At 53.9% G+C, this 26,492-nt stretch overlaps 1 protein-coding gene across 3 annotated transcripts; it reads right to left on the reverse strand.

The window, feature by feature from the left end:
• Positions 1 to 26,445, reverse strand: SMG5 (SMG5 nonsense mediated mRNA decay factor). Of its 3 annotated transcripts, none has more exons than XM_077901069.1 (22): positions 26,212 to 26,445; positions 22,166 to 22,264; positions 21,545 to 21,668; positions 21,048 to 21,204; positions 18,743 to 18,832; positions 17,739 to 17,828; positions 16,990 to 17,035; positions 14,321 to 14,446; positions 14,149 to 14,217; positions 13,803 to 14,011; positions 13,030 to 13,167; positions 12,286 to 12,870; positions 10,364 to 10,644; positions 9,265 to 9,340; positions 8,558 to 8,733; positions 7,587 to 7,745; positions 4,059 to 4,118; positions 3,481 to 3,640; positions 2,990 to 3,080; positions 2,025 to 2,099; positions 1,464 to 1,602; positions 1 to 1,281 (listed from the first exon to the last, which is right to left on the reverse strand). In XM_077901069.1, the coding sequence occupies exons 1-22, from the start codon at positions 26,283 to 26,285 to the stop codon at positions 1,198 to 1,200; spliced, it is 3,108 nt and encodes a 1,035-aa protein (XP_077757195.1). In that variant the 5' UTR covers positions 26,286 to 26,445; the 3' UTR covers positions 1 to 1,197. The 3 variants fall into 3 exon arrangements, with proteins under 3 accessions (XP_077757195.1, XP_077757194.1, XP_077757196.1); XM_077901068.1 differs by having other exon boundaries at positions 16,990 to 17,068; XM_077901070.1 differs by having other exon boundaries at positions 10,364 to 10,539; positions 16,990 to 17,068; positions 26,212 to 26,444.
• Positions 26,446 to 26,492: the final 47 nt, after the last annotated feature.

Consider the following 26,492-nt stretch of genomic DNA (forward strand, 5'->3'; position numbering starts at 1 on the left):
TGGGCTTCGAGGGGTCTTTATTAAGTGATGCTTTAGTCTCAGTCTCTGCCATGGACTGGGCATGGGGGTCACCCCACCCCGCCCCAGGTTGTCCCAGACTGTCTTAGAGGAAGGAGGCAGGAAGCTCACTCTCCTCCAAGAACAGCCTGGAAAGCCAGGCTAGTGCTGAGGAAGGGGGCAGCAGAGCCAGGAACTCCGGCCCCCTGGCTGAGCTCCTGGCCAGCCCTAGGGTAAGGAGCTGAGGCTTCCGGGCCAGAGCCCCCCAAAACGCCTGCGCTGGCCACTCTGCCCACTGCCCTGAGCTATTCATGATCTCGGCTTGTTCCCCTTGCCACTTGCCCACGCTTGCCCCATGCTCAGCCCCACAGGGACGGCAGACCCCTGATGGGGCAGCTCTCAGGGGCTCTCCTTTTTGCTGCCCACCTCAATGCAGGCCTCCCCCAGGGAGGGGGCTGCTGGCCTCACACTGCACCCCCTTCTCTTCCAGGTACCATGGCCATGGGGCTGTGGGTACAGGAACCTTGGCTGGCACGTGGGCCAGATGGCCATTGATGGCTGGGCTCACTGAGCTGGGCAGATGGAGACTGGAGACAGAAAGCACAAGTGGGGCAGCAGGAGGGGTCACGCCCTGGCCCCACTCCCAGGCCCTCTCCTTCCAGAGTCCCCAAGGCTCCAGAGCTGTCCCACCTGCATGGAGAGGACGATGGGAGGTCCTCGAAGGGAAGGGACTGCAGAGGACCACCCAGACGTCTTCTGATACCCAGTTCTTCCCCTAGCGCCCACCGCCGTGTCTTGGGAGGAAGAGGGGCCCTTCTGTCCCTTCCCCTCAGAGGTCCACACACTGCTCCAATGAGACAGACTCCCATGCCGGCCACCTGCCCATGGGGACAGCAGCGGTGGGGGTGGGGGCACTGAGGCAGGAGGGCGGGCGGGAGGCCCACATGCCTCTCCTGCTCCAAGCACTTCCCTCACTCTCCTGATGTCATCTTCGCAACAGGGGGACCCACCCTCCCAGGGGTTTAGGGGCCTTCTCTGCAGCTCCTGGGGCCCTCCCTGCGGCCTGTGTGCAGCTGGGCTTCCTTCCTGCGTGCGTGCTTCTGTGTGTGGTGGGGTGACTACAGGTGGTGGTCCTGGCTGCCAGGGAGGGCAGGAGAGATCTGGATGCAGCCCCACTGCAGGGCCTGGGGGGGGTCCATCTCAACCAATCTCCTTCCACTGCTTGTAGAAGTCCAGAACATTCTTGATGTCCACACTGGCATGTGTAGCGGCCTGCAGGGCTGCCTGTGGAAGGGGGAGGGGGGGCTGTTGGGGGAGGGCCTGACCTCCTAAACTCTGGGACCCATTCTGGGGCTGGGGAAGGGATGGTGGAAGAAGGAAAAGCAACTATATGGAGTGGTCTAAGGAGGGAGGCTGCTTTGGCACCTCTCCCTGGTTCACCTCCGTCCCCCACTGCCTGGACTTACCTGCATGGGGCCTGAGAGCGCACTGGGGTTGTCCAGTGGAAAGCCTGTGACGATGGTCACCATGCCGCTTGGGTCCTCCTCGCCTGCCCCCTGGGCCAAAGTCAACTGTTTGCAGCTGTCTAGGATCTTATAGAGCGTCCTGGAAGGGAAGAGGAGGTAGGCCAACCCCCAGCATTAAGCACACCGTGGATGCCAGGAGCCCCAGGGCACAGGGGAAGCTGGGGACAGGGAGGGGACCAGGAGATAGAGCAGGAGAAACCAGGCAGCCAGGGGTAGTAGTTCTGGAAGCTGGTACTGGAGAGTGTGTCCTGCAGGGGACTGGGTAAAGGTACTTGGAGTGAGGACACCAAGCCCAAGCATCTCAGGGCCACAGGGGTTCTAGGGCTGCGGTCACTTCTCACTCCCTCTTCAGGGACACGTGCAGGAGGCCCCTGGTGGGCTAAGTGAGGCCCCAGGCTGGTCTGCTCTCTGCTGCAGAACTCTCTGGCCTGGGGAGTGCCTGCAGAGGAGCAAGGTAGGCAGCCTCTCTGAGGTTCTGGGAGCATGGGGCTCAAGTTTTACCAGGCATCTGCATCCTGCCTCTTCAGCTTATGCCGCTCGAAGCTCTTTCCTACTTCTTTCTGGCAGCGAATGTACCTGCAGAGGAGGAGGAGGCAGCAGAGTACAGGTGGGGGTTGGGGGTTGAGGAGGGCAGCACCTTACACAAAGCACCTCACTGTGGCCCAGGGGAGGGGGCCCCCGTCTTATGGGCAGGGTAGGGGCACCTCTCCCATCACAGCTCTCTTTGGAGCCATTTCAAAGGAGCTTCCTGGCCAGTGAGCCCAGCTCGCTTTTCCTCCTGATAACATCGATCCTTTGGTTCCTCCAGGGGGAGGAGCTGGGGAGGGAGGAGTAGCAGATGCTTTTCAAGTCAGGGCTTCTGGAGACAAGGTCCGAACAAGCAGGCTTTGTGCAGCTTCCTGGCCAGCAGAGCAGATGCAGTGGGGGAGCAGGGGAAGGTGCCAGCTTCTCCCTCTTCTGCACCCACTGCCTGGTGCTCTTCCAGCCCCAACGCCCAGAAGGGAGGGCCTGTGCTGGCCTGAGCACCTACATGCTGCCACCTGCCAATCCCCGATGGCTGCAATGGGAGGAGAGCTGGCCTGGTGAAGGAGCTGGCCTGGTGAAGGCACTCCCACCCTAGTATATTTGATCACTGGGCAGACCCAGACACAGGAAAATCTCCCACAAAGGAGCCCAGAGCTGTGTGATGATGAGATCTGCTCCCATCTCCCCGGTGATGCTGATCTGCCTAGAGTCAAAGAGACAGCTGGGCAATGCTCCCTCACAGGGCTCCAGGCCCTCTAACTACTCTCCATCCACACCTGAGACCCTGGCCCATGATCAAGGCTCTGGACCTCCCCCTCCAGGCAGTACGCAGGGAGTGCAAGCCTGTGTCTGACCCACAGGGACCAAAGAACAAATAAGCATCTGTTGTCTAGGAGCTGTGACACAGGGCTCAGGAGAGGCCCAGCCAGGCCCACACTCACCTGTTTCCTTTCTTAAACTCTGCCTCCAGGTATCGGATCCCATCCCGGGCCCCTGGGTGTTCCTTCTTCAGCAAATCCAGGCCATCAATCACTGGCAGACAAGGTGGGGGTGGGGAAGGACAAAAGAGGTGAGCTCCCACTGCTGTGGCCTGAGGCTCCACAGGAAGCGGCTGAGCTCAATCTAGTAAATGCTGCAGGATCCTGTGGGGCTCCCCACGCTCTTCCAGAGTATGACTGCCTGTGAGCAACGTACCTGGCTATTTACCACGTGTGTTCACTTAGGTTTTCCTCTCCTGTTTTCTCCCATCTTGTGAGTTTAAACAGAGACTGTCACATGCATTGCACAGAGGAGGTGACTGAGCTTCACAAAGGTGGCAGCGACCAAGGCCACTGTGTGTAAACTGCCCCCCCACCCCTACCTAGGGCCTCCTGATCTCAAGCCTGAAGTCTCTTAGCCACACCCTTTCCCCCTACCTCTGCAGTAAGCCTACCTGTCCTTGGGATGATGACAATGAAGCGGCCGCTGGTGGCCAGCTGGCGGATGACCGGGAGGTGGTGGCAGAGGGCCTCGGTGTCCGGGACGAGGTAAGGAGACATTGCTGACTGGGCCTTGGGCTGCTGCAGGCTCCCTTCCAGCTGAGAGACCTCGAGCTGGGGACAGAGGGCAGAGTGGGCCCTGCAGCCGGGTGGGAAGCATGGAACCCAAGGGGGCTCTTGTGGGGCATCTCCTGCTGCCAAGGGGGACAGGGTGCTCCTTGTGCCAAGGGTCTTGGAGCAAAGGGAAATGAAAGAAGAGACAGCATTGAGGGCAGAAAGGGGCCCTCAAGGCTCAGATCGGAAATGAGCAGAAGGTGGTCTGGGAGGTGATCTGGTTAAAACAAAGGTCGCCGTGGAGGGGCGAAATGGAACAGAGCTTGGCGGGGGGTACGGGGCAGGGGCAGGCACAATGGAACATGGGGCAGGGGAGGCAGAACAGACAGCAGGGAGCGGCTGGATGGGATGGTGGGCCTATGGGGTCTGGCCAATGCCCTAATCATGAACAGGAGCAGCTGGGCCCCGACCCACCTACCTGAAGTCGCAGCTGGGCCATGTCTCTCATCAGCCTGTTCCGACGGGCCTCTTCCTGAGCCTAGGAGGCGAAACACGTGCTAAACTTAGGACCAGGAGCTAGGGCTGTACTCCCCTGCCCACTGATCAAGAGCTTGTTAACAGAGCATCACCCAGTAGAAATTCCCAAGGTCTGAAACAAGAAGCCTTCACACGAAGTCAGCTCTCTCGCTCCTAAGTGAAGGACAGGGAGGCTTTAGGGGGAAAAACCACTCCTCTGGCGGAGATCGACTTCTGGGACCCACACACCCAAGCTTTGGCCAGCCCAGGTGCCCACGTGAGGGAGCAGCCAGCTGTGCATGGTCCCCACAAAGGGCGGCGCCTGGCTACATATCAGGCTTCCATCTCTGCCCCTCTGCTCCATCTGACCCACTCGCCCTACAGGGCTGCTGTCCTCACATACCCCACCTTCTATCACCATCCACTTGCCAACTTCCTCCAAATCAGCATCTCCAGCCTAGACAGCCCCCTCTGTTCAAAACCTGCTGCCCCCCTTCTGGTGATCCCTGACTCGGGAAACCAGCTACTGTCTGCCCAGGGAGGAGGAGGAGGCTGAGCTGGCTGTGACTGTTCCCTCTCAGCTCCCAAAGTTACTGCTTCCCAGTCCTGCCAATTGCATCGCAACTGCATCGCTCACATACTTCTGCTCCCCTTTGTCTCTGTTGACCACCCCCCCCCCCCCCCCCCCGCCCGGCTCAGCTGTTTCCTCCCATCTTGAGGATGACAACTTCCTCTTCCCTGGTCCCTGCCTCTATCCCAAGCCACCTTGGAAATACCATCTGGTGTCCATCGTGACCCTGACTAAAAGTCCTCTGATGGTTTTTTGCTATCTTCTGGATGATGCCCCAATTCCCTAACATGGTCTAAAGATGATGTTAAAAATGGAGACCTAGGGATCCCTGGGTGGCGCAGCGGTTTAGCGCCTGTCTTTGGCCCAGGGCACGATCCTGGAGACCCGGGATCGAATCCCACGTCAGGCTCCCGGTGCATGGAGCCTGCTTCTCCCTCTGCCTGTGTCTCTGCCTCTCTCTCTCTCTCTCTCTCTGTGACTATCATAAATAAATAAATAAATAAAAATTAAAAAAAAAAAAAAAAAAAAGGAGACCTAAAGACCAGGGTGAGGGGAACACTGAAGGTTCTTTGATGAGCAAAGCGACATCCTCAGAGCAGTGCTTTACAACATTCACCTCAAATGTATAATCTCATCCTAACCATGAACACACGGGGCTAAGACATGTCTGGACAAAGCCAGGTTGAGCAACACCCTACGAATTAACTGCCCAGATACTCCTCAGAAGTGTCAAGGTCATGAAAGGAAAAGACTGAGGAACTATCACAGACCAAAGAGACACACAACCCAACACAATGTGGGAGCCTGGGAAAGAAAAAGAGACATTACTGGGTGCCTTGATGGCTCAGTAGGTGAAGTCTTGGGGCACCTAGGTGGCTCAGGGGTTGAGTGTCTATCTGCCTTTGGTTCAGACTGTGATCCTGGGGTCCCAGGATCAAGCCTCACCTCAGATTCCTTCCTCAGTGGGGAATCTGGTTCTCCCTCTCCCTCATCCCCTAACTCATTATCTCTAATAAAGAAATAAAGTCTTTAAAAAAAAATTAAAAAAACATTAGTGGAAAATCTAGTGACATTTGAATAAAATCCGTGGTTAATAGTACTGCAGCTTTCCTATGGTCTTCATTGTAACAATTACTACAGCTGTGCAAGATCCACCTATGCCCCTGCAGAGTCCTGCACGACAGAACAGCCCTGTCCAAAATGCCTAGAATGTCCCCTTGGAGAAACATGGGTGCAGGAAGGAGAGTGAGGCACATGAACAGAAGCTGAGGCCGTTTCTTCACAGGCCCCGTTGGGAGACTGGCAGGGACAGGGAGCACTGTCACTGCAGAAATCAAGTCCAGAGAATGGCCTTTTAGGCTGGAATTAGAATTGTGAAGCCCCTCTGCCAGGGGGAGTAGGCATCCCTCTGGATCCAGGAAGAGAGAGAACCACACCAACCTCAGGCTCTGCATCACTGGTCTAGCAGCTCAGAGACGTGGGCCTCTGTGTTCCTCACAAGAAACCCAAGGGACCACAGGCAAGACAGGTCCCTCCCCAGGGCAGAAGCGTCCTGGAGCAGGAGCAGTGGCCCCCGGCAGCCACCGGGCCTGTAGACCAACTGTGCCCCACAGCAGCTTAGAAGAGCTAGCCTGCCCAATCCCACAGCCCATACCTCTTCGGCGGCTCTGTGCCTCTGTCTAGTGCAGGAGAGGGCAAGCGCCCACTTCCCAGAGCTGTGCCCAAGGGTGAATAAGCTGTCATGGGCAAACCAGGTTTGGCATAGAGAGCTCTCGATACATGACGGCAGATGTCACTATGATGACAGCCATGCTGCTGCTAAGGGCTAAGCCCTTAGGATGGACACCTGCCTCTTGGCAGAATAGGGGCAGAATAGGGGCATCGGCAGGCGATGTCACCTTGGTGTCCAGTACCATGTGATGGGGGCTTTCAGGTCTCCCCTGTCCCCTGGAAGAGTCTTAGAGTTTCAAACTAAAGGAAATACCTGCAAAAACTAACATTTTTAAAAGCTGTGTAATTTCCCCACGATTATCTTTGTAATTGGTGTTTTCCTCCACAAAACAACAAAAACCTTAATACAAAAGATTTGTTTTTTAACAAAATGCACTTGCTTTTAAGACTTCAAAGAAGGGCGTTTCTGGGGGAGCCTGTGCCCTTCCCACCCAAGCGAGATGTCTGCAGGAAGAGGGTGTTCAGAAAGGTGGGAAGGCCCGCGTCTGCTGGGAGGAGACTGGCTTGGGAAGCCCTGAGGCTTGCTGAGACAGTGTGGGCTGAGCTTCGGCGCCACACACCACCCGCCAAAATGTAGTGCCACCCAGCCCAATGCAGACAGCACACCCCGGGCCAGACAGGCCCCACCACAGAACCTGGGCTACCTTGTTCGCTGCCTATGGTACAGATGGGTCTGGCATAGCGCACAATCTCAGTGTTTGGGGAGTGGACGCTGGGGAAAAGGGAACTCAAACACTTCCTACTCTTTGGGGCTCCTGGAGGTGGGAGGGGTCCTGCATGACACGCATGTAATACCCTGATCCTGCCACTCACTCTACCCTCAGTCTCCGTCCCTAAAGAGGAAGGGCCGGGTGCACCTACTGAGCACGCCAGGTGCCCGAGATGCGCTGTCATTCTATGGTCACAACCACCCTGTGAAGCCAACTCTGCCAGTGCCACATAACTAGTACAGAAACAGGCTTGGCAAGGTCAAGTAACTTGCTAAGCTAAGACAAGCAGGGGACAGAGATGGCCCTCAAGCCAGGCAGTCTGGACACAGGCCTGGTGCCATGCTGCCTCTACTCAAAGCACCGCTCAAGGCCCGTCCCCAAACCCCCACCCACCATGTTCTTCCATCAAGGGCCCCGGGTGTGACAGTGAGCCTGGTGGGCAGGAGCAGAGCAGGGGATGGGGGGCAGGACGACTCACCATGCGGAACTGCGCCTGGGCCTGCTGCAGCACGCCCTCCTGCTCAGACTGGGCGATGCTGACAAAGATGCCAGCCTCTGCGCTGAACTGCAGGATGCTGCCCTGCAGGTGGGCGATGAAGTGTCCAAAGCTGCGGATGCAGCAGATGCGCACGACTGACTGTGAGGGGACACAGGAGCCAGTCAGACCCACCCTGCCCACCGCACCGCACCTGGCCCACACGCACTGCTGCCTCAGCAGCAGGGGCTCTTTGGAAAGGCCTTTGGTCTGTGAGGGGGAAGGGGGTGTTGAGACCCAGAGCCTCAGGTGGCCAGGAAAGGAGATCGCAGGCAGGACTGGCGAACCAGCAGGCGCTAATGCCACCTCCCTCTCAGTCTAATGTGTAAAAACAAGGGAACTGAAATAGACCAACATTTCCAATCTATTCTTTTGGTTGGCAGAACAATTCTTCCCCACCAAACAAAAATCTTCTCTAGAACCCTAAAACATGAAACAAGCTAAATCCAAGGTCCTCTGGCTGGAGAGGAGCACACAAGAGACCTGTGTGCACGCTGGCGAGGGTGCTGGGAGGCCTGTGTGCTTGGCTTGCCCTGCCGTCCCCAGACAGCCTGCGCGCTGATACAGACGCAAAGGGGACTTACCTAGGGGGTAGCACTTTCCCTTCCAGCTCTCTCTCTCTGACAGCTTCCTGTCCAGCTCACACCATGCTGGGCAGAGTGGGAAAGAGCATGATAACGGCTCCCCATATCACCCCCTGCAGAAGGTGGACATTATGGAGGAAGACCTATCCTACAACAAGGTGCCTACAGATGAGCATCCTGTGAGGAGGAGAGCAAAGGGCAACAGCCCCGGAGGGAAGCCCTCCAGCCCAGCCTTGGGACACACTGCCTGTCTGGTGCCTGTCTGCCACCTGCTCTGCTGCTGGGCCAGCCTAATGATGGAGCCTGTGGCATCAGAAATGCCATCCTCACCTCCTCTAAGGAGTTAAGCAGGGGCCGGTCTGTGTCAAAGTTGAAGCGTCTATGGGCAGCCCGGAGGGGAGGCAGGTTACGAAGGGCCGTGTCCTCTGGGAGCAGCAGACTGGAGGGCAGGTCAGGCAGTTCACAACCTTCAAGTAGGTCCTGGACCTCGGGACACAGGGCCAGGCCTGGGGAGAAGACAGGTGAGACCATCTGTCCTGTGGGAGCCCCCAGAGAGACAGAGCCCTTTCCATTGGAGAACAGGGAGCTGAACACACAGGGAGGGCCATCCCACACGGCTCAAGAAGGACACCAGGAGAGCTCTGGAGAAGGACATGCACACCTCTCAGGTATGGCCAGAGGTGGGGAAAGGTGGGCACGTTCAGCTGTAGGTGGCAGGAGGGGTGAGCTCTGGAGGCCGAGGTGGATGCTCAGTGCCTGAGGCTAGCTCCCAGGCTCCCCTCACCCCACTTCTGCCCGCTCCACTGCCCTCCCCAGGGAGCACACTCCCTGGCCAGCCAGGACACCTGCCCACAGTGGGACAGTGTTGGAGGAAACCGGAGACACAGAAACCACAATGGCTGCTGTGTGTCAGGGTAGCTGGGCAGTGAGTCCCATTAACCTCCTTCCCCCTAGGCTGGGTTATGGAGGAGGGGGATGGGCTTCATGGGGCCACTGAGGGAGAGGGGAAGCAGAGGCAGTGCTGCGGACTCACTCACCAGACTCTTGGAGCTCACCAGCAGCTGGCAACAGGTTCAGCAACACAGACAGGCGATTCCACAGACTTTGAGAGCTCTGTGGAGAGGGGACACCTTCAGTATGGTGGGGAACAAGTAAAGCATGACACCTGAGGAGTGGGGGATGTCTATGGCCACAGGCCTAGAGGGATCAGAGAGAAAAACTAACAAAAGAGGCAAAGTGGGTGCTCACAGGAGACCTGGAAAAATGGGAGCCAGTCCCCTGAGGCATGAAGTGGGCCCATAGGCCCAGCTGCACTGTGTCACCAGCAGCAGGATCATGGGAGAAGCAATGAGGCCAAAGGAAGGACACTCTGAATCTTGAGAATAGGAAAAACTAGAGCGCTAGAGACAACTTCCCCCCACCATTCAGCCTACAAGTACCCATCCTGGGACATCTGTGTGGGGCTGCGACCCCACTTCCCCTAAGGATAGTGAATAACCAGCTGCTGGCACACATAAGCACACACTCAAGGGTGTCCCTGGCCTTAACCCCAACTCTCATCTGGGAAAGAGGGTGACCAGAGGGGAGGGGTCTTCACAGCATAGCTCTGTGCTCCTGGGATGAAGCGACACCGAATAAAAACTGAAGAGCCCTCAAGACAGACTGAACCAGGGGAAGAGAAGCCCCCACCCCCACCAGCCTCTGCAGCGCCAGCCTGATACCACATCCTCCATTGCTCTCCTGTCCCAACACCTCAGCCTTGTCTGGAGGTCAAGCTGCCCTGGACTCTGTCTCCCTGGCGCCAGTGCCCCCTCCTCCTTCTGGACTCTGGGATCAGGATGGAGGCTGGCCCTCACACATACGCCTTCATCAGTCCCACTCCTCACGTTAGGCATTATGCCTGGTGTGCGGGACACAAAGTGGAATAAGCAGCTCTTGCTTTCCTGGTCCACAGAATGTGTACACCAGGCCAGGCCACAGGCTCCTGGAGTGCAGAGATCACATCTAATCCTTTCCCTGTAAAAAGCATAAGGGCCCACCCAAAGCAGGTGCCTGACGGTAACTTGTCGGGATGGAGCCACCTGATGGGCCTCCCAGCACCCCCAAGGCTGTGTCTCCCAACACCCAAAGCCGCACCTGTGCACACACAACGATGAGGTCAGGGTTGGCCCGCAGCCAGTCCAGGAAGACCTTCACAGCAGGAAGCAGGCCTTCGGCTGCCAGGACTTGCAGCTTCTCCTGGACACTGCGCTCATTCCGACAGGAGTGCCCACTAGATTCACTGCCCTCCGACTCGGAGCCCTCCTCGGAGGCTGGGAGTGGGAGACAGAGCTGGGATGAACAGCAGGCACGTGGCATTGGGCTTCGGCCCCAAGCTGGAGGGCACAATCGCCCTGCCTGCACTCTGGAGCAGAGTTCTGAGGTGAAAGATGGGGAACTCATTAAATACCCCTGCCTAATCTTTCTATGCCAGTTAACCAGTTGCTTTCAAGCCAAGAGACTGGTGCCTTTTAAAATAAAATTCTTGGGGATCCCTGGGTGGCTCAGCGGTTTGGCACCTGCCTTCGGCCCAACGCGTGATCCTGGAGTCCTGGGATCGAGTCCCACATCAGGCTCCCTGCACGGAGCCTGCTTCTCCCTCTGCCGGTGTCTCTGCCTCTCCCTCTCTCTCATGAATAAATAAATAAAATCTTAAAAAATAATAATAATAAAATAAAATACAATTCTTTCTGGGGTGCCTGGATAGCTCAATCGCTGAGCATCCAACTCTTGATCTCAACTCAGGTCTTGATCTCAGGGTCATGAGTTCAAGCCCTGTGCTGGGCTCCATGCTGGGCATGGAGGCTACTAAAAAATAAAAAAATAAAACAATATGGTTCTTTCTGATTCAAGCTAACTTGTGAGGATGGCCTACAGCTATTCTCAACCGGTGTTTATAAAGGTCCTACTCTGTGCTAGAAGGCAGGGCAGACAATCAGAAGGGAGCTGCTGGGGAGGGAGAAAAAGCATACAGAAATAAAAGAACCACCCCTGGGATGCCTGGGTGGCTTACTCTGTTAAGTGTCTGACTCTTGGTTTTGGCTCAGGTCATGATCTCAAGGTAGTGAGATCAAGCCCCATGTTGAGCTCCATGCTCAGCAAGGAGAGGGCTTGGGATTCTCTCTCCCTCTCCCTCCCTCAACTCCTGCATGCTCCCCCTCTCTCTCTCAAATAAATACATTAAACCTAAAAAACAAAACAAACAAACAAAAAAAGACAACCTCAACTCCTAGCTCTCCAACCTAGCAGGTCAAATATGGAGCCACTCTACCTCTGCACACTGGCTTCCTGGCTTCTTTTATCCCATCAGTGCTTCTTTTGTCCCACCCAGTACAGGCATGGTGTTAGGTACTGAGGATCCAAGGAAAGACCAAAAACAAGACTATCCTGCCCTCCACGGGCTCACACAGACAAGCCAATAGACAACTTCCCCTGAGTGGGAAAGGCCTCGAAGCTGTGGAGGGGGCAGAGGCTACAAGAGCCCCCCAAAAAGAAATCTAACCTTGGAAAAACCCCAGACCACGTGATTTTAAAGAGAAAACCAAAGGACAAGAAGAACTAGCCAAGCGACAGGCTGGTGGCAAGGGGCAGCATTTAGAAGAGGGATGAGACCTCTTCCTCCACAAGACTGCCGTGAAAGTTCAACAATACCCGGAAACAGTCCAGCCCAGCGCTCAGCAGAGAACAGGCTTGGCCGCTGTTAACCTGTGCAGGAAAAATCCTCAAGAGAGAGGTCCCGCTCTTGCCCATCTGTCCTAGTGGGTGCCAGTCCCTCTAGTGTCCCAGAGCCCTGGTGAGATAAGGGACGGTGGCAATGGTTGTGTCGGGACAGGAGCCCCATGCCTTTGGGGCAGGGTAGGATGTGAAAAGGGGAAGACCACGGGCAGGAATGGGGAAACCCAGACCACATGGAAGGCAGTGAGGGTGGACATGGAGGCACTTGCAGAGACAGGAAAGCCACCTCTCGGGTGATGGCAGGGAACCACGGACTAGAGTGGGACGAAGAGAAGCCCAGATACCTGGTTCCGAAGGCTTGTCTGCATCTCCATTGACACATGACCTGCGGTTGGCTACAGTGTGGGGCTCAGTGGAAGGCTGGAGGAGCAGGTTGCTGAAGGTGGGCGCCAGTCGGAAGCAGCGCTTGGTCTGGAACATCTGCGTGGACATGGCCTGTAGATTGCTGGCAATGCTCGCCTCACTGGGGCCCAGTGGGCCATTGAGAGACTCGGGAGCCTCTGACCTGGGCCGAGGGGGCTCCAGGGCTGGGGACCGAGTACCCTCCTCATCCTCAATGTCTTCCAGGTCTGACCGGGACTCTTGGCTGTTCATTTCTGAGTCTGTCTCAGCATCAAAGGCTGTTCCCCCACCTTCGAGACTCTTGTCGGAGCCACTGTCTGAGCCCTCACTGGCCCTGGCTGAGTCATGGCTCGAGTCTGATTCAAAGCCTTCACTCAGGTCACTGTCATCTCCAGCTTTGGGTGGGTGGCGGCGGCGGCGGAGGCAGGAGAGGCGAGAGAACTTCCGGCTCTTTCTGACCTCAGTCGCTTGAGGTACTGCAGGAGGGGGCTCAGGCCCCGGTGCCTCCTCCTTCTCCAAGGGCTCATCTGTGCAAAGAGAACAGTCAGGTGGGACCTAGGGACAACCTGGAGCCCAGAAGCTGGAAGTTGCTCTTCAACACCACCCCAGCCACATCTGTACTCCCCTTCCTCAAACACCAGGCCCCAGGCTGACCTTGCCACAGTCGCATCCCCCCATGCCTGCACCTGTGCCATCGCTCTGGAACGCCGGCACGGGATTCTCACCCTCCTCCAGCTCAGCCTGCAGCCGTATATTGACATGGTTGACGAGGTGGGAGAAGAGGGCCAGGGTAAAGGCAATGGCTGCACTGTACTGTTTGGACCCTAAAGCCAGGAAAGCCAGGCGTTAGGGTCCCAGGCCTCAGAGGAGCAGCAGGTGCCGTTAGCTCCAGCCCCATCTCACATGTTTTCCCCTCTTCAAGGATCCAACTACTTCTCAAAGCTTCTTCTAAGTAAAAAGATTTTTCAGGTCTCTGCACAGTTATCTTATCATCTACAATGTGCCAGCTCACTCTGCATGTCCTCAGGTGAGCATACCCTCTTGTCCCATGCCATCCTCCCTGGTTCTGATGCCTCCACACAGGCTCTTCCTCACAGCTCCAGCACTCACACATCCAGCCCGGCCTCTCCCTCTCTCCTGACCTTGCACAAATGCGCCTCTGCCATAGAGGTCTGCAGCACTGCCTAACTGCCCCCAACAGCAAAATGTGAATTCTGTGTAGATCATCAGCTAACTATCCTGATGCCCCTGTCTGCCTGGGTTGTGGCCAACATGGATCTGCTGCAGGCGGGGGGAGGCGCGGAGATATGTTGTTGCCTTTGTTCATTCATCAGGAGCCCAGCAGTGACACAGATGGTGTAAGCACTTTTTGTGGGAGGAAGTTCACAAAGGAAGGGCTGCAGGAAGGGAAGTGAGGAACCCAGAATCCTGGGACAGGAAGCAGGGCACAGGGAGTTACCTGCTCTCTTCAAGCTATGCACACCCATGAGACAAATGATGATCATCTGAAAGATGAGGAGGTCTGGGAGGAAGGCATAGCCACTTTCATAGTCCTCTTCACCCTCACTGGCCAGGCTGAGGCTGGGTGAGGATGGCAGGTAGAAGAGGCAGAGATTGAAGTCCTCCAGGACTGACTGGCAGAGTGAGGTCAGCTCTGAGTCCACCGGGCTGCAGAAGGGCAGGAGTGACAGGGAGGTGAGTGATGCCACCTGCGGCAGGCACAAGGAGCCAGGGACACTTCAGAGAAAGCCACCCTGGACAGGGCTCGCAGGATGCAGGGCAAGGGCCTGCCCTCTTCCACTTACCTGCTCCTGGGCTGCAGGAGGCTTTGAAGGTACATGAAGTTTACCAGCAACCTCTTGATGTCTTTACAGCTGGAAGGAGAGGAACCCAAGGTAAATGGCAAATGGCTCCAGAGTCCCTTTGGTCCTAGCGCCCCAGTTGCAGAGCCCTCTCAGCCCCATAGGCCCTACTCACCGTTTCTTGCTGGGAGAGAGTTTCCGAGTCTCACACTTCTTCAGCTGGTGGTACATCTTGGCTGCCTTGTCATACAGCCGCTTGAGATTCCCATAGGCCCCCTCGAAGGACACTTCCGACTGGATGCTGAAAGAAACACAGCGGTAAGCTACAGAGCAGGGATGGCGCTCTGCTGGAGCTTTAGGGAACAATGCTTCTAGCAAATGTATGCTGCCCCAGCTTTGCTTCCATGTACAGACTCAGAGTGAAGGCCATCTATCCTGATAAAACACACAGACACAACTTCCAGATAAACACAGGAAAAACTGGGGATCCCTGGGTGGCTCAGCGGTTTGGCGCCTGCCTTTGGCCCAGGGAGCAATCCTGGAGTCCCGGGATCGAGTCCCACGTCAGGCTCCCGGCATGGAGCTTGCTTCTCCCTCCTCCCGTGTCTCTGCCTCTCTCTCTCTCTATCATAAATAAATAAACACATAAATAAATAAATAAATCTTTAAAAGTAAAACACACACAGGAAAAATGATGCCTTTGCTTCCTTAGTACATATGGTTCGATAATTGCTCTTACTCTGTTGTTATGCACTTAAGTTAGGCACCATCCCTGAAATACACTAGGCTATCTTTGTTCTAAAGCAGTTAACAAGTAGCATTTAACAAGAGGACCACATATGAGGTTATTTACATACAATTTCAGTCACCCACATGACACTCCCTTGAATACGTGTGTGCAGAGAGCCTCACTGAGCGCCAGGCACTGCACCCTGAGACTATCCTCACATTCAGACAAGGAGGAGGAGCTTGGAAGAGCAGGAATCCTGCCCAGGCCCCACAGCTAATGCACGCTAGAGCAGGGTCCAAGCCAGCCTGCCTCGCTGCAGCCTATGATGTCAACAGTGTATATTGTACTGTTTCTAATGTCTTTTCTGGAAAAAACTCTTTTCGTTACAAAACGCAAAATACATTAGAAAAAAAAAACACGTTTATAGTGACTAAAATATAGCTAGAAATTCTTTGATGCTCCTTCCATTCAGAAGTGGGTTCTGTGTCTCCTCTTCAGGAGACCTCTTCAGGGACCATGTCCTCTTCAGGGACCATGGGGAAAAGACTATATGCAGTGCAATTGCTCTGACCAACAGAATATTGTAGAAGGGGCTCTGCCAATCTCTAGACCCAGGCCTTAAGAGACTGGCAGATTCTATTTACAAATCTCTTAGGTCATTATCCACTGTCGGGAGCACTGAGCCACCATGTAAGCAATCCATGTCTCTCAAGAAAAAGAGACCACGTGGAGTGGGAGGGGGTCCAAATGAGCCTTGCTCCAGATATACCAACCCTCCAGGGCTGCTGGAACCAGTGATTGATTCTAGACCTGGCCCCTGGGGGAACTGAACCGCCCAAATGAGTCGTACTCAAATGCCTAACCAACGAACATGAGGAACATGAGATGTGAATGCTTTAGCACAGCGGGGCAGGACCTCAGCAGGTACCTCCAAACCTGAATATGCTGAGCCCTCTTTGGAAGTGACCTAAATCATGGTCATGAGTGTGATGAGGGACCAAGGATCAGTAAGGGGGGATTCCCTGGAAGGCATGAGAGGAATGGGGAAGAGGCAACGGAAGCCTGTGAACCTGGTAACCATATTGAAGAATGGAACCGGCAGCATCAGGGGCCAGTCTGTACCAATGCAGGGGACAGACACCGCAAGAGCAAAACACTGTGCCAATTCAAGGGAAAAGGTTTACTGGACCAGGTGAACCACAGATCACGGCACATGGAATTACAAGGCAGAATCTTACTTTACACTTTAGCATGTGACCACTAAAGTTATGAAGACCAATTTACTCCCTCTACTTTTTGTTTTTCTTTTTTTAAGATTTATTTATTTATTCATGAGAGACACAGACTGAGAGAGAAGCAGGCTCCTCGCAGGGAGCCCGATGCAGAACTCGAACCTGGATCCCGGGATTACGACCTGAGCCAAAGGCAGGCGCCCAACCACTGAGCCACCCAGGTGTCCCCACTCCCTCTGCTTTGAAGCCTAATTCACAGCATTGTCTTCTGCAAATGTCTGGCTTCTCGTGGAGCCGTCCGCCCCTATGAGGTGGCAGCCGCTGGGGCCCAGGCAGCTCATTTCCAACTATAACCTCATCAGTGGTTCCCAGCCTACCTAACAGGCACACGTACACTTGGCTCCACGGACTGGGTGACCTAAGCCCAGTCAGCTTCAGCTGTCCTGAAACCGAGGTTTCTCATTCTGAGCGGAGTGTCAGCACCAGGGAAGCAGGGAGCCACCTTACAGTTCAGCTGGTCCTCCCACACCATCACCATGGTCACCTTGAGACACTGAGACTCAACAGTTCTGCAGTTCTGGTTTAGCCGCCGCCTTGATAAGATTTTATCAACTCCATCACATTTATTTCCTTCTTCAAGATGGCAATCCTTTACTTTACATAAGACAACGGGCAGCCAGTTGGTGGCCAGAGTGCCTACCAATCCAGGTGGATCCTTAACAAGCAGCAGGGCTGCATCAGGGTGCCCCTGACAGGAGGGACCCCTCACTCCTGGCCTCCTTGTTTCAGCCTGGAGCCAAGGAAAGGGACAGGAAAGAGAAAACGAAGCAGGAGCCCCACGGACGCAAAAGCTGGCTGGGAAAAGAGCCGGAAGACACTCACCAGCGCAGGTAACAGTACATGGCTTCCACGTTGTAGTACTTGCTGCCTGCAAGGGTGCCCAGCTGGTTAAAGGGCATTCCTGGAGGGAGAGAGGTCATGCAGCGTGCAGCCACAGTACTAATCCAAAGCTGCCACGAGCAACCCCTGCTAAGCACTAGGACATTTGTGGGGAGAACAGCCAGGTCTGCAGCTGACGCCTGTGTTTCCAGCAATGAGCACCGTAACCCTATTTTCCCAGGAGATGGACTACAGACTCACTTCTTATCAGCGGATTCCACCCTGGCCTGCCAGGGAGTTTAGCACCAATGGGTGCTATTCCTTCAGTGGCAGCTGGGGCTCTTCTCTGACTGTCAGAATGCCATGGAGCCATCTCCTCTATCTCAGCAAGGCTTCTCAGCCCTGAGCTCTCCTGCTAAGAACTAAGCTAACCCCCAACTCTCCCTGTGATGGAGCCTCATCTGTTCTCCCACTCTGCCTCCTGTGCAGAGAACTGAAGGATAATTTCCTCCTTCTACAGAGACCCCAGGGACAGGGGAGCTGCCTTCTCTTCTTTCCCCTCTGCCTCCCTCCTCCTTACGTCAAGACTCTGCATTTGTTTTGAGTGTGTGTTCCAAAGGGGTACGCACAACCACGGGACTGAGCATGGGGAGGATCCCGGGAAGCCAGTGCAGTCTGCTTGCCCTCTTAACGTTGTCTTCCTCCTGGAAAAAGCTGCTGTGTAGGGAGTCCCGAGCAGGGGTGCCACTTACCGATCTGGGGAGCTACAGACAGGGCTTGGTAGTAAAATCTCTCAGCTAGCAGCTCAGTGTCTACGCCAGCTAATTCATTCTGATATCGTGCTGCAGGAGAGAGGAGAGAGGAAGCTTGATGATGTCGTGTTTCCGAAAAACCTCCCCTCATCTGGAAGTCCACCATGTGGAGTTGTAGCAAGAGTTTGGGAAGATACCTAAGCTAGGAGGTACACTGCTTGGGCCTCTGGCACAATCTTAACTCTGCATGACTATGGGCAAATTGTTCAACTCTCTCTTCCTTGCTGGCAGCTTCAATATGTGAAGAATATTTAGTGTTTTGAAATAGGCTCCTACTTATCTCTTCCTAATGCAGGGGATCTGCAGCAGACAAACTGCTTGGGAAGACCTCTGGTATTGGGTTCTAGAATACAGCTGCTCGGCTCTGAAGTAAAGACATTACTGAGAACACCTGGTCAGTCTCACATGAAGCAGCTGGCTGTCTCTGTGCACACTGCCTAAGAGGGCACCGCAGGGGGCAGGGAGGGAAGGCGCCTCAGAAGACAGAAGGTGAGGCATCCACCAGCCTCAAAAGGACCAGAGGTGCCACCAGGACCAGACGTGCAAGGGCCAGCAGGCAAAAGAGGACTCCTCTATTCTGAGGAACATTTGTCAGGCAGGAAGTCCTCCATGAGACCTAACTGCAAGTCCTCTAGAAGTCCATAAACAGAAAAGCAAATCCCAAAGGAGGAGAAAATCTTCTAATTAAAATCTCCCTAATCCATTATTGACACCAAGTTATCACCCAGACTTTCTCAAAGTTCATTTTCCTTCTTCCGTAGTCACTGGTCTTTCCTGGCTCATGGAGGAACAGTAAGGAGGGGACATCATTTGAGTGAGAGGAAAAGCTACAGAGGCCAAACTACTCCTGCTCTCCCATCACATACCAGGTGGTACCAACAACTGAAGCAGCTTACTGCTTGTCCTGGAGCCCAAACCAGAAAATGAAAGGTTCTGATCCTTACACAAATCCCCCAGGTACATGAGACATCGGTGGCAGGCCATCTGTGCCCAGTCCATCTCCTTCCCTGATGCAGACACTGGCTTCTTGCATCCTGAGAAAAATAGAGAGACTCAGAAGCCCATTCCCCAGCCCCCTACCAATGGGGAAACACCTTTCCTAGGTGGAGAAAGGAGAACAGGAATCCATGGCTCATCCTGAAACACTGTGTTAGGGGGAGAAAAAAAACACGTATCCAGGACACAAGTAGAGACAGAGGCTCACAGGTAGCAGTCATTCACAGGAGAGAAAGGCACTGGAGGGGATGGGTGAAGGCGACTTGAAAGTGTGAATATGACTCCTATGGGTCATCATAGGAAGGCTTCTAGAAAGGAGGAAGAGGAGCTCAAGTGTCAGGACAGCCTTGGGTGTCTTACATAGAAGCTTCCCACATAATGGTGAAATGTTTGGGTAGAGAGGGGAAACCTAGGATAGAATAGATAGATAGGAAGAATAGACTATGAATGAAGAGGCCAAGGTATGTGCTCCTGGCTTCCACCTGGGAGAGGAGGCCTGCAGAGAAGGCTGCCTATGAGAATCCACCCATGAAGAAGACAGGTGAGCATGCCATGCCTGCTGAGGACCAGTGTGGCCAGAGACCAATGTGCTGAGCTCTCAGCTCTCCCTTCAACCAAGCAGCTTTGTAACCTCAGTTAAGAGGGCCTGAGCTCTTTGGGAGACAGCTTCCCCACATGTCAGGTACTGGTCTAAGTGTTGTTCGGTGTCAACTCAACAGATCCTCACAGCAACCCCATAGGGAGTCACTCTGACCACTCCCACCTGACTGTTAAGGAGAATGTCATGCAGCAGGTAAGTAGCACAGCCAGGACTTAAAAGGCAGACTGGCTCCAGAGCACATCCTCTTGTCCACACCACCTCACATCCACTGAGCTGGCTATGCGATTCCCATCCTGAAAAGCCCCTCGTAGTGTTTTTTATAAGTATGTCTTAGTTGGCTGGATGAGAAAATACCAATGAGGAGAAAAATTGAGTTTGGGGAACTGATTCTTTGAAATAAGGGTTCTTCACTTTTTTTGGGGGGGGTATGGACCTCTCTGGCCATATGTATAAAGTCTAGGAGGGCAGTCTTTGGTCACATTGTTGGGGGGTTTTTTTTGTGGTTTTTTTTTAAGATTATTTACTTATTCATGAAAGACACAAAGAAACAGGCAAAGACATAGGCAGAGGGAGAAGCAGCTTCCATGCTGGGAGCCTGATGCAAGACTTGATCCCAGGATCCTGGGGACCTGAGCCAAAGGCAGACACTCAACCACTGAGCCACCCAGGTGCCCCTGAAATGTTGTTTGTAAACAAAGTTTTGTAAATGCACCAAATGCAGTGCCGTGCTTCTCACCAGAGAACGCCTTCTGGTGGCACAGATACAAGCTCGGTCCCAGAGGTCTGGCAAGGGTGAGGGCTCAGATGAGGGAAGGGAAGGAGCATGAGGGGCCAGGGGCTCAGACAAGGAGGGAAAGAGGTCAACCACAGCCACTAGCACCTCAGGCAGCCACATGGAGACCAAAGCTATTGTGAAGGAATGTCTATAATCCCCAAAGATTTCTAAAACTTTCAATACTTGCAAAATAAACCAGGAAACCATCTCTGAAATTAAAAGAAACAATGCTGGGGGCACCCGGCTAGTTCAGTCAGGGGAGTGGGCAGCTCCTGATCTTGGGGTCTTGAGTTGCAGCCTCATGTTGAGCACAGAAATTATGTAAATAGGGACGTCTGGGTGGCTCAGTGGTTGAGCATCTGCCTTCAGCTCAGGGCATGATCCTGGAGACCCGGGATCGAGTCCCGCATCGGGCTCCCTGCATGGAGCCTGCTTCTCCCCCTGCCTGTGTTTCTGCCTCTCTGCCTCTCTCCCTCTCTCATGAATAAATAAAATCTTAAAAAAAAAAGAAATTATGTAAATAAATAAAAACTTAAAAGAAAAAAAAAACAGTGCTAACCAAATTTAACTACAAGAAAACAAATGCTATTGATACCATTCTCTAGTGCCAGATCTGCTCTAGATCATTCCATCCCTCCCTCCGACTCCTCCTCAATCTACAGTCCCAACCAACAGATACTGTTCTTTCCTTCAGATCTTCACCCTACCTCATGTGCTTGTCTGGATAAACCCAAAGTCTATGGACCTTCCGGAGGTCTTGCTAGAATCCTCTCTGCCTGGCTAGGTCACAAGCTACATGAACCTGGAAGAAGGTGGCCAGCCTCCTTGCTCCTCAAGCCCACTTGCTCCTCAAACCCATCTTTCAGATTTCACTGACCTATGAGGGGATCAGTAACATGGGTCCAGTCGATGCAGCACTGAAGCTCCAGCTGGTAGTGGGACTGGATGTAGAGCAGCAGATGCTGGTAGAAGCCAATCCCAGCAACCAGGTGCGTCCTGTAGGCACATTCCAAGGTGCTCCGGCTGTGGATGTGCTGGGCATTGGGAAAGGAGAGCGGCTACTAAGCAGTAAGCTCAGAGGACGGTTCCCCCACCCTAACACGGTTCCTCTCACGAGGAACTGAACTTCTGTTCTTGGCTCTGGAACTCCATCCACATCTCCTCTCACTCACGAGTTATCCACACAGCCTTAGACCCACCTCTCTGACCTGTTCCTCCCTCCTTGCTTCTCCTTGGCTCCTCTAACTCCAACCATGCCCTGGCCTACTTTCCTAGTTGTTTCTTCCTTTCTTAGCTTCCCTCTTTAGACACATTTCTTCTCAAAATCAAGGACCTCAAAAAAAAATAATAATAATTTCAAGGACCTCGCCTTACCTTCTTATTCGTCTTGATAAGCTGAATAACTTCGTAGTACACCTTTCTCCACAGCAGCTCCTCAGCCTTTCTCCCATAGTCTACTGGGTGCAGGAACATAAGCTTGACGCAGAGCTCACGCAGCCTGAGGGTACAGGGGAGCACCAAAGACTCACCAGCCTTGATGGGGCAAGGAGGCATCTGCCAATACCCCGACTGATAAATTCCTGTACTTCCCAGGAGAATCCAGGGTCAGTCTGCATAACCTGGGACAAACAACAGTCCTGGAAAGCAGGGGGAGCCCCAAAGGACAAAGGCAGGAGCAGTAAAAGCTTCAACAATCTTTTTTCTCTATACACTTCTCTCCTTATTCCTGCCTTTTAATCCCACTTTTCTTTCCTGTCATTACATGGCATGGCCAGCTCCCCTAACTCCAATGCCATTCACATGGCACCAGTCTGTTAGATGCAGAAGCTGCAGAGAGAGCAAGGGGTCCCCATTTCATCTCTTAGGAAAGCCAGAGTTCACAGCCCATTATTGTACCATGAGTACAGGAGGTAAGAGAGAATATGTGTCTATATGCGACAGGGTTTGAAGGGTAGAGAAACTGTAAAGATCTGTGGTTTAGAGTCTCCAGCTTACTTGTTCCTCAGGCTAATGTTCTCTGGTTTAAACACTTCTTGATAAGCAGTTTTGTTGCAAAGGATGAGGTCGAGTCGATGCACAGCCTCCACCACAGCCCTGGAGGGAAATACAAGCAAACAGCCCCTGAGTCATGCATATGTTTAGGCCGGGGTGGGGGGCAGTGGGGGAACAGGCACTGATCCCAGAGGAGAAGCTACAGAATTAGGGGCAGGGAACGGGAAGGCTACAGGCTAAGCTGCACAAGACAATATGAACACAGTCTCCCTCCTGATGAAGAGCCCCCGACCCTGGGGGACATTTGATTGTCACTACTTGTGGCAGGGGTTTGAGAGGGGTAAGGAGAATTGCTACTGGCATTTAGTGGGTGCTGCCAGATACCCCACAATACCCAGGACAGTCCACCACAATGAATAACCCGCCTCAGATGTCCACAGTGTCACGGCAGAGAAAGCTTGTATATAAGCTAGACTCTCTTAATGGAAAGAGCCTCCACCTTGATGCCAGAAAATCCAGGCTTTGGCCCCCTGGTGTGTCTAAGTCTATAACTTCGGGCAAATTATCTACGCTCTCCAAGCCTCAGTTGCCCCGTCCTAAAAATGGGGCAGGAAGGGCAGCTGCCTCAGAGGATAGGACAGAAGAACTTCCATGTGGCCCTGGCATATGGCAGCCTTCAACAAATAACAGTGACATGAATTAATTACTGCACAAGGGCTTATGGACTCTGGCATAAAGGAAAGGCATTCTTAGCATAAATTCTACTTCTGAATTAGTGGATTATGGGGGAAATAGGGCGGGGGGTGGGGGAGAGGCAGGGATGGTCCTGAGTTGTATACAGCGTAGTCACAAGGTCTTCCGGATTCTTTGATATGAGAGGCTCTGGGTCCTGGGCAAAATATCTAACTTCCTTATGTCCCAGTTTTCCCATCTACAAAATAGGAGTAATAGGGACGCCTGGGTGGCTCAGCGGTTGGGCGCCTGCCTTTGGCCCAGGGCCTGATCCCAGAGACCTGGGAACAAGTCCCGCACTGGGCTCCCTGCATGGAGCCTGCTTCTCCCTCTGCCTGTGTCTCTGCCTCTCTCTCTCTGTCTTTCATGAATAAATAAATAAAATCTTTAAAGAAAAAAAAAATGGGAGTAATTATATCACCTATTTTGTGAGGATTAAATTAGCTAATACACAAAGCACTCATAAAGGTACCTTGTACACGCGGAGTATTCAAGTATTAGTCTCCATCTTTCTTGTCATAAGGCTAAGGGGGAGACTCCAGACACTAAAAAGCCAAGGAAACTACAATGGATGGCTAAGATGTGCCAGAGGTATGTGTCATCTCCAGAAGGTAAAATCCAGAGTAAGACAGCAGCTGCGAGAACAGTAAGCTTAGACATACCTCTGCACACAAAAGCAACCAAAAGAAGGTGGGGGAGGAGGGGGCGAGGAGTGATGATTCCCAAAACAATCTGATTGTTTCAGAATACTGAGACATGGGCTCCTGGGTCAGGGAAAGTGGGCCACAGCAGGTTAGCACCCGCGGTGGCTTAGGTGGTATACTGGCAAAAGCTGTCCGGATGGGGCAAAGTGACCACCAGCACCCAGATGAGGGGGTGGGATGGTAATCCAGGCCTTCTCACAGGCAATGCTGAAAGCTTAGCATTTCTCCAGATGCCTTCTAGGCTGCCTTTCAGCCAGCCTGACCCTCAAGGCCAGGGCCGTCTGACAGCCATCAGTGATTTTACTCTATGCCAGCTTAGTTCCCCAGGGCAGGGCTTTTTAACTTCTGTACCGTGGACAGATCTCAGAAGTGCGTGCATAAATCTCTATGGACCAGTTCCAGAGCTCTCCTTAGTTCTGAATCCAAAAAAGGTTAATAACCATTACTCTGGGAAGTTTTTTTTTTTTTTCTAGGAAGTTCTAATTGCAAATTCTTTTTTTTTTTTAAGTAATTTTTACATCCAACGTGGGGCCTGAACTCATGACCCTGAGATCAAGAGTTGCATGCTCTCCTGAGCCAGACAGGCACCCCAAAAAACATGTTTTTTTAAACAGTTAATCGGCCTAATTAATTGGTGTTTGTGGCCCTTCTAGCACCCCTTCTACCGCTGCCTTTTCTTCTGAGGGGCTTAAAACATTTCAGAATCTCATTTCTGTAAACGGATTGTGGGAATTTCCCAAATTTAATGAAGCTATTAGTAACAGTTTCATAGTCTAAAAACACATTTAGGGGATCCCTGGGTGGCTCAGCAGTTTGGCCTGCCTTCGGCCCAGGGCATGATCCTGGAGACCCGGGATCGAGTCCTGCATTGGGCTCCCTGCATGGAGCCTGCCTCTCTCTCTCTGTCTCTCATGAATGAATAAATAAAATCTTTAAAATAAATAAATAAATAAAAATAAAAACACATTTATCAGCAGCCCTGGTGGTTCAGCAGTTTAGCGCCTGCCTTTGGCCTGGGGCCTGATCCTGGAGACCCGGGATTGAGTCCCACTTCGGGTTCCCTGCATGGAGCCTGCGTCTCCCTCTGCCTGTGTCTCTGCCTCTCTCTCTCTCTCTCTCTCTCTCGCATGAATAAATAAAATCTTTTTAAAAAATAAATAAATAAAAACACATTTATCTTGGGCAGAGAAATCAGACCTTCCTTCCCCAGTTCCTTCTAACAATCACCACTGCTTTAATAAACAATAAAAATGGAGACCTGCTGCCTGCCCTACGTTTCTGCCTTGCTCAAAGCCAAGAACATACAGTCACAGGCAGAGGTACCCACGTGCACACATGTAAGCCACACGTGCACACACATCACTTTAAGACCATCAGTCCCGTGAGGGTAGTGGGTTTAGAAAGAACTAGCCCTGAGAAGGATTAGAAGGACAACCAGGGCCATTATGAAAAGCTAGAGACAAGTACAAGACAGGGCCCACACTGACAGGCAGTCTTGACATTCGGCAGCGTGATGAGGCATACATGCCACTTACAGCTGACTTCTCAGGATCCCTGAGATGGCTTGGGGCAGCCTACAGTAGGCGCCCAGGGGCTGCTGGATTGGATCACTTTTCTATTTTTGGAAGAGCCTATACTCCCCTCTGCCTCTTACTTACAAAGGCCAAGCCGGCAGGATGCCTACTCCAGGGAGGAAAAGACAACATGCTCTTGACTCTTTCACTACCAAAATGGGGCCCACTGCTCTGAGGGCTCTGTTCTACAGAGCCTGAGCTAAATGAAAAACTCAAACCTACCAGTTACTGGAAAGCAGCAACCTCAGCTTGGTCTCATGCTTCACCCCACTCTGCCCCAGTTCCAGAGCCCACGGTCCAGGAGCCCCGCATAAAAAATCCTCCAACCCCGGTGAGAGAGCGCATAGGGGCCTCAAGATGAGGGGTGAAGACAGGACTGCAGGACAGTGAGTGGTGCTGCGGAAACCAGAAACCAGGAATGGAAGCTGCCTGGCCAGGGACTGCAGTAGTCATGAGGCTGTGAGGAGGCAGGGCTCAAGAGCGGGAGGGCTCAGGTGCCCTGAAATAGGCGCCCATGACCTAGGGAACGCTCCGGGCTCAATGCCCTTCGTGGCCCTTCCAGGCCAACACGACTCGTCTTCAGCCTCTCTTTTCATTCAAATTCCCCAAAACTGGAGCCAGAGAGACTTCAGAGCGTATCCAGCCGAAGCCTGACCCCTCCAGGATGCGGAGAGCGAGGCCCAAGGTCACATGGAGCGCTCGGCTCTCCGGGCTGTAATCCGGGGCGCTCCCCTCTGGGACCTGGGGGATTCGGAGCGCCTCTCCCTTCCAGGTTCTCCCCGCCGGCGACCGCATCCTCACCTCCGCGGCCTGCAGAGCTCGGGGCCCGCCTCAGGCTCCCGGCCAAGGCCCTCCTCCACGTGCGCCCCCCGCCGCCCGGCCGCCCTCGGCCCTCGGCCCCGGCCCGCCACCGCGCGGACCCCGCTCGCCGCCCGGCCGCGCCCTCCCGCTCCCACCGCACCCCGTCCCCGCCCGCCGCGGTCCCGCCCCCGCGGCGCCCACTTCCCCCGGCGGCCGCACGCACGCCCCGGCCACTCACCGGTAAAGCCGCTTGGTATGGAGGACCTTCGCCTCGGGCTCGCTGCTCTCCCCTGGGGGGGGGCCTTGGCTCATGGTGCCCGGGTCCGGGGCGGCTCCCGGTCACAGGCCCCCGCCGCCCGCCGCTACCGCCACGACTGTCGTGTCCGGCCAGAGCCGGAGCCGCAGCCGCTGCCGGCCCTGCTCGGCCGCCATCGCTGTGAGGCGGCTGCCTGCGACAGCTCCTCCTCCGCCCGCCAAATCTCGCGATAGCAGCTGCCCAGCTGCGAGTCGGTGGCCTGA

This window comes from Canis aureus, chromosome 6, assembly GCF_053574225.1.
Source record: "Canis aureus isolate CA01 chromosome 6, VMU_Caureus_v.1.0, whole genome shotgun sequence".
Classification (NCBI taxonomy): Eukaryota; Metazoa; Chordata; class Mammalia; order Carnivora; family Canidae; genus Canis; species Canis aureus.

Bases quoted from the DNA above. Each gene is read 5' to 3' on its own strand.
- SMG5 (XM_077901068.1), bottom strand. From the start codon at position 26,285: ATGAGCCAAGGCCCCCCCCCAGGGGAGAGCAGCGAGCCCGAGGCGAAG. The intron at 14,218-14,320 runs GTGAGTAGGGCC...CTCTCCTTCCAG, and splicing joins CTCTCTCCCAGCAAGAAACG to CTGTAAAGACATCAAGAGGT. The intron at 12,871-13,029 runs GTGCAGGCATGG...CTCTTTGCACAG, and splicing joins GTTCCAGAGCGATGGCACAG to ATGAGCCCTTGGAGAAGGAG.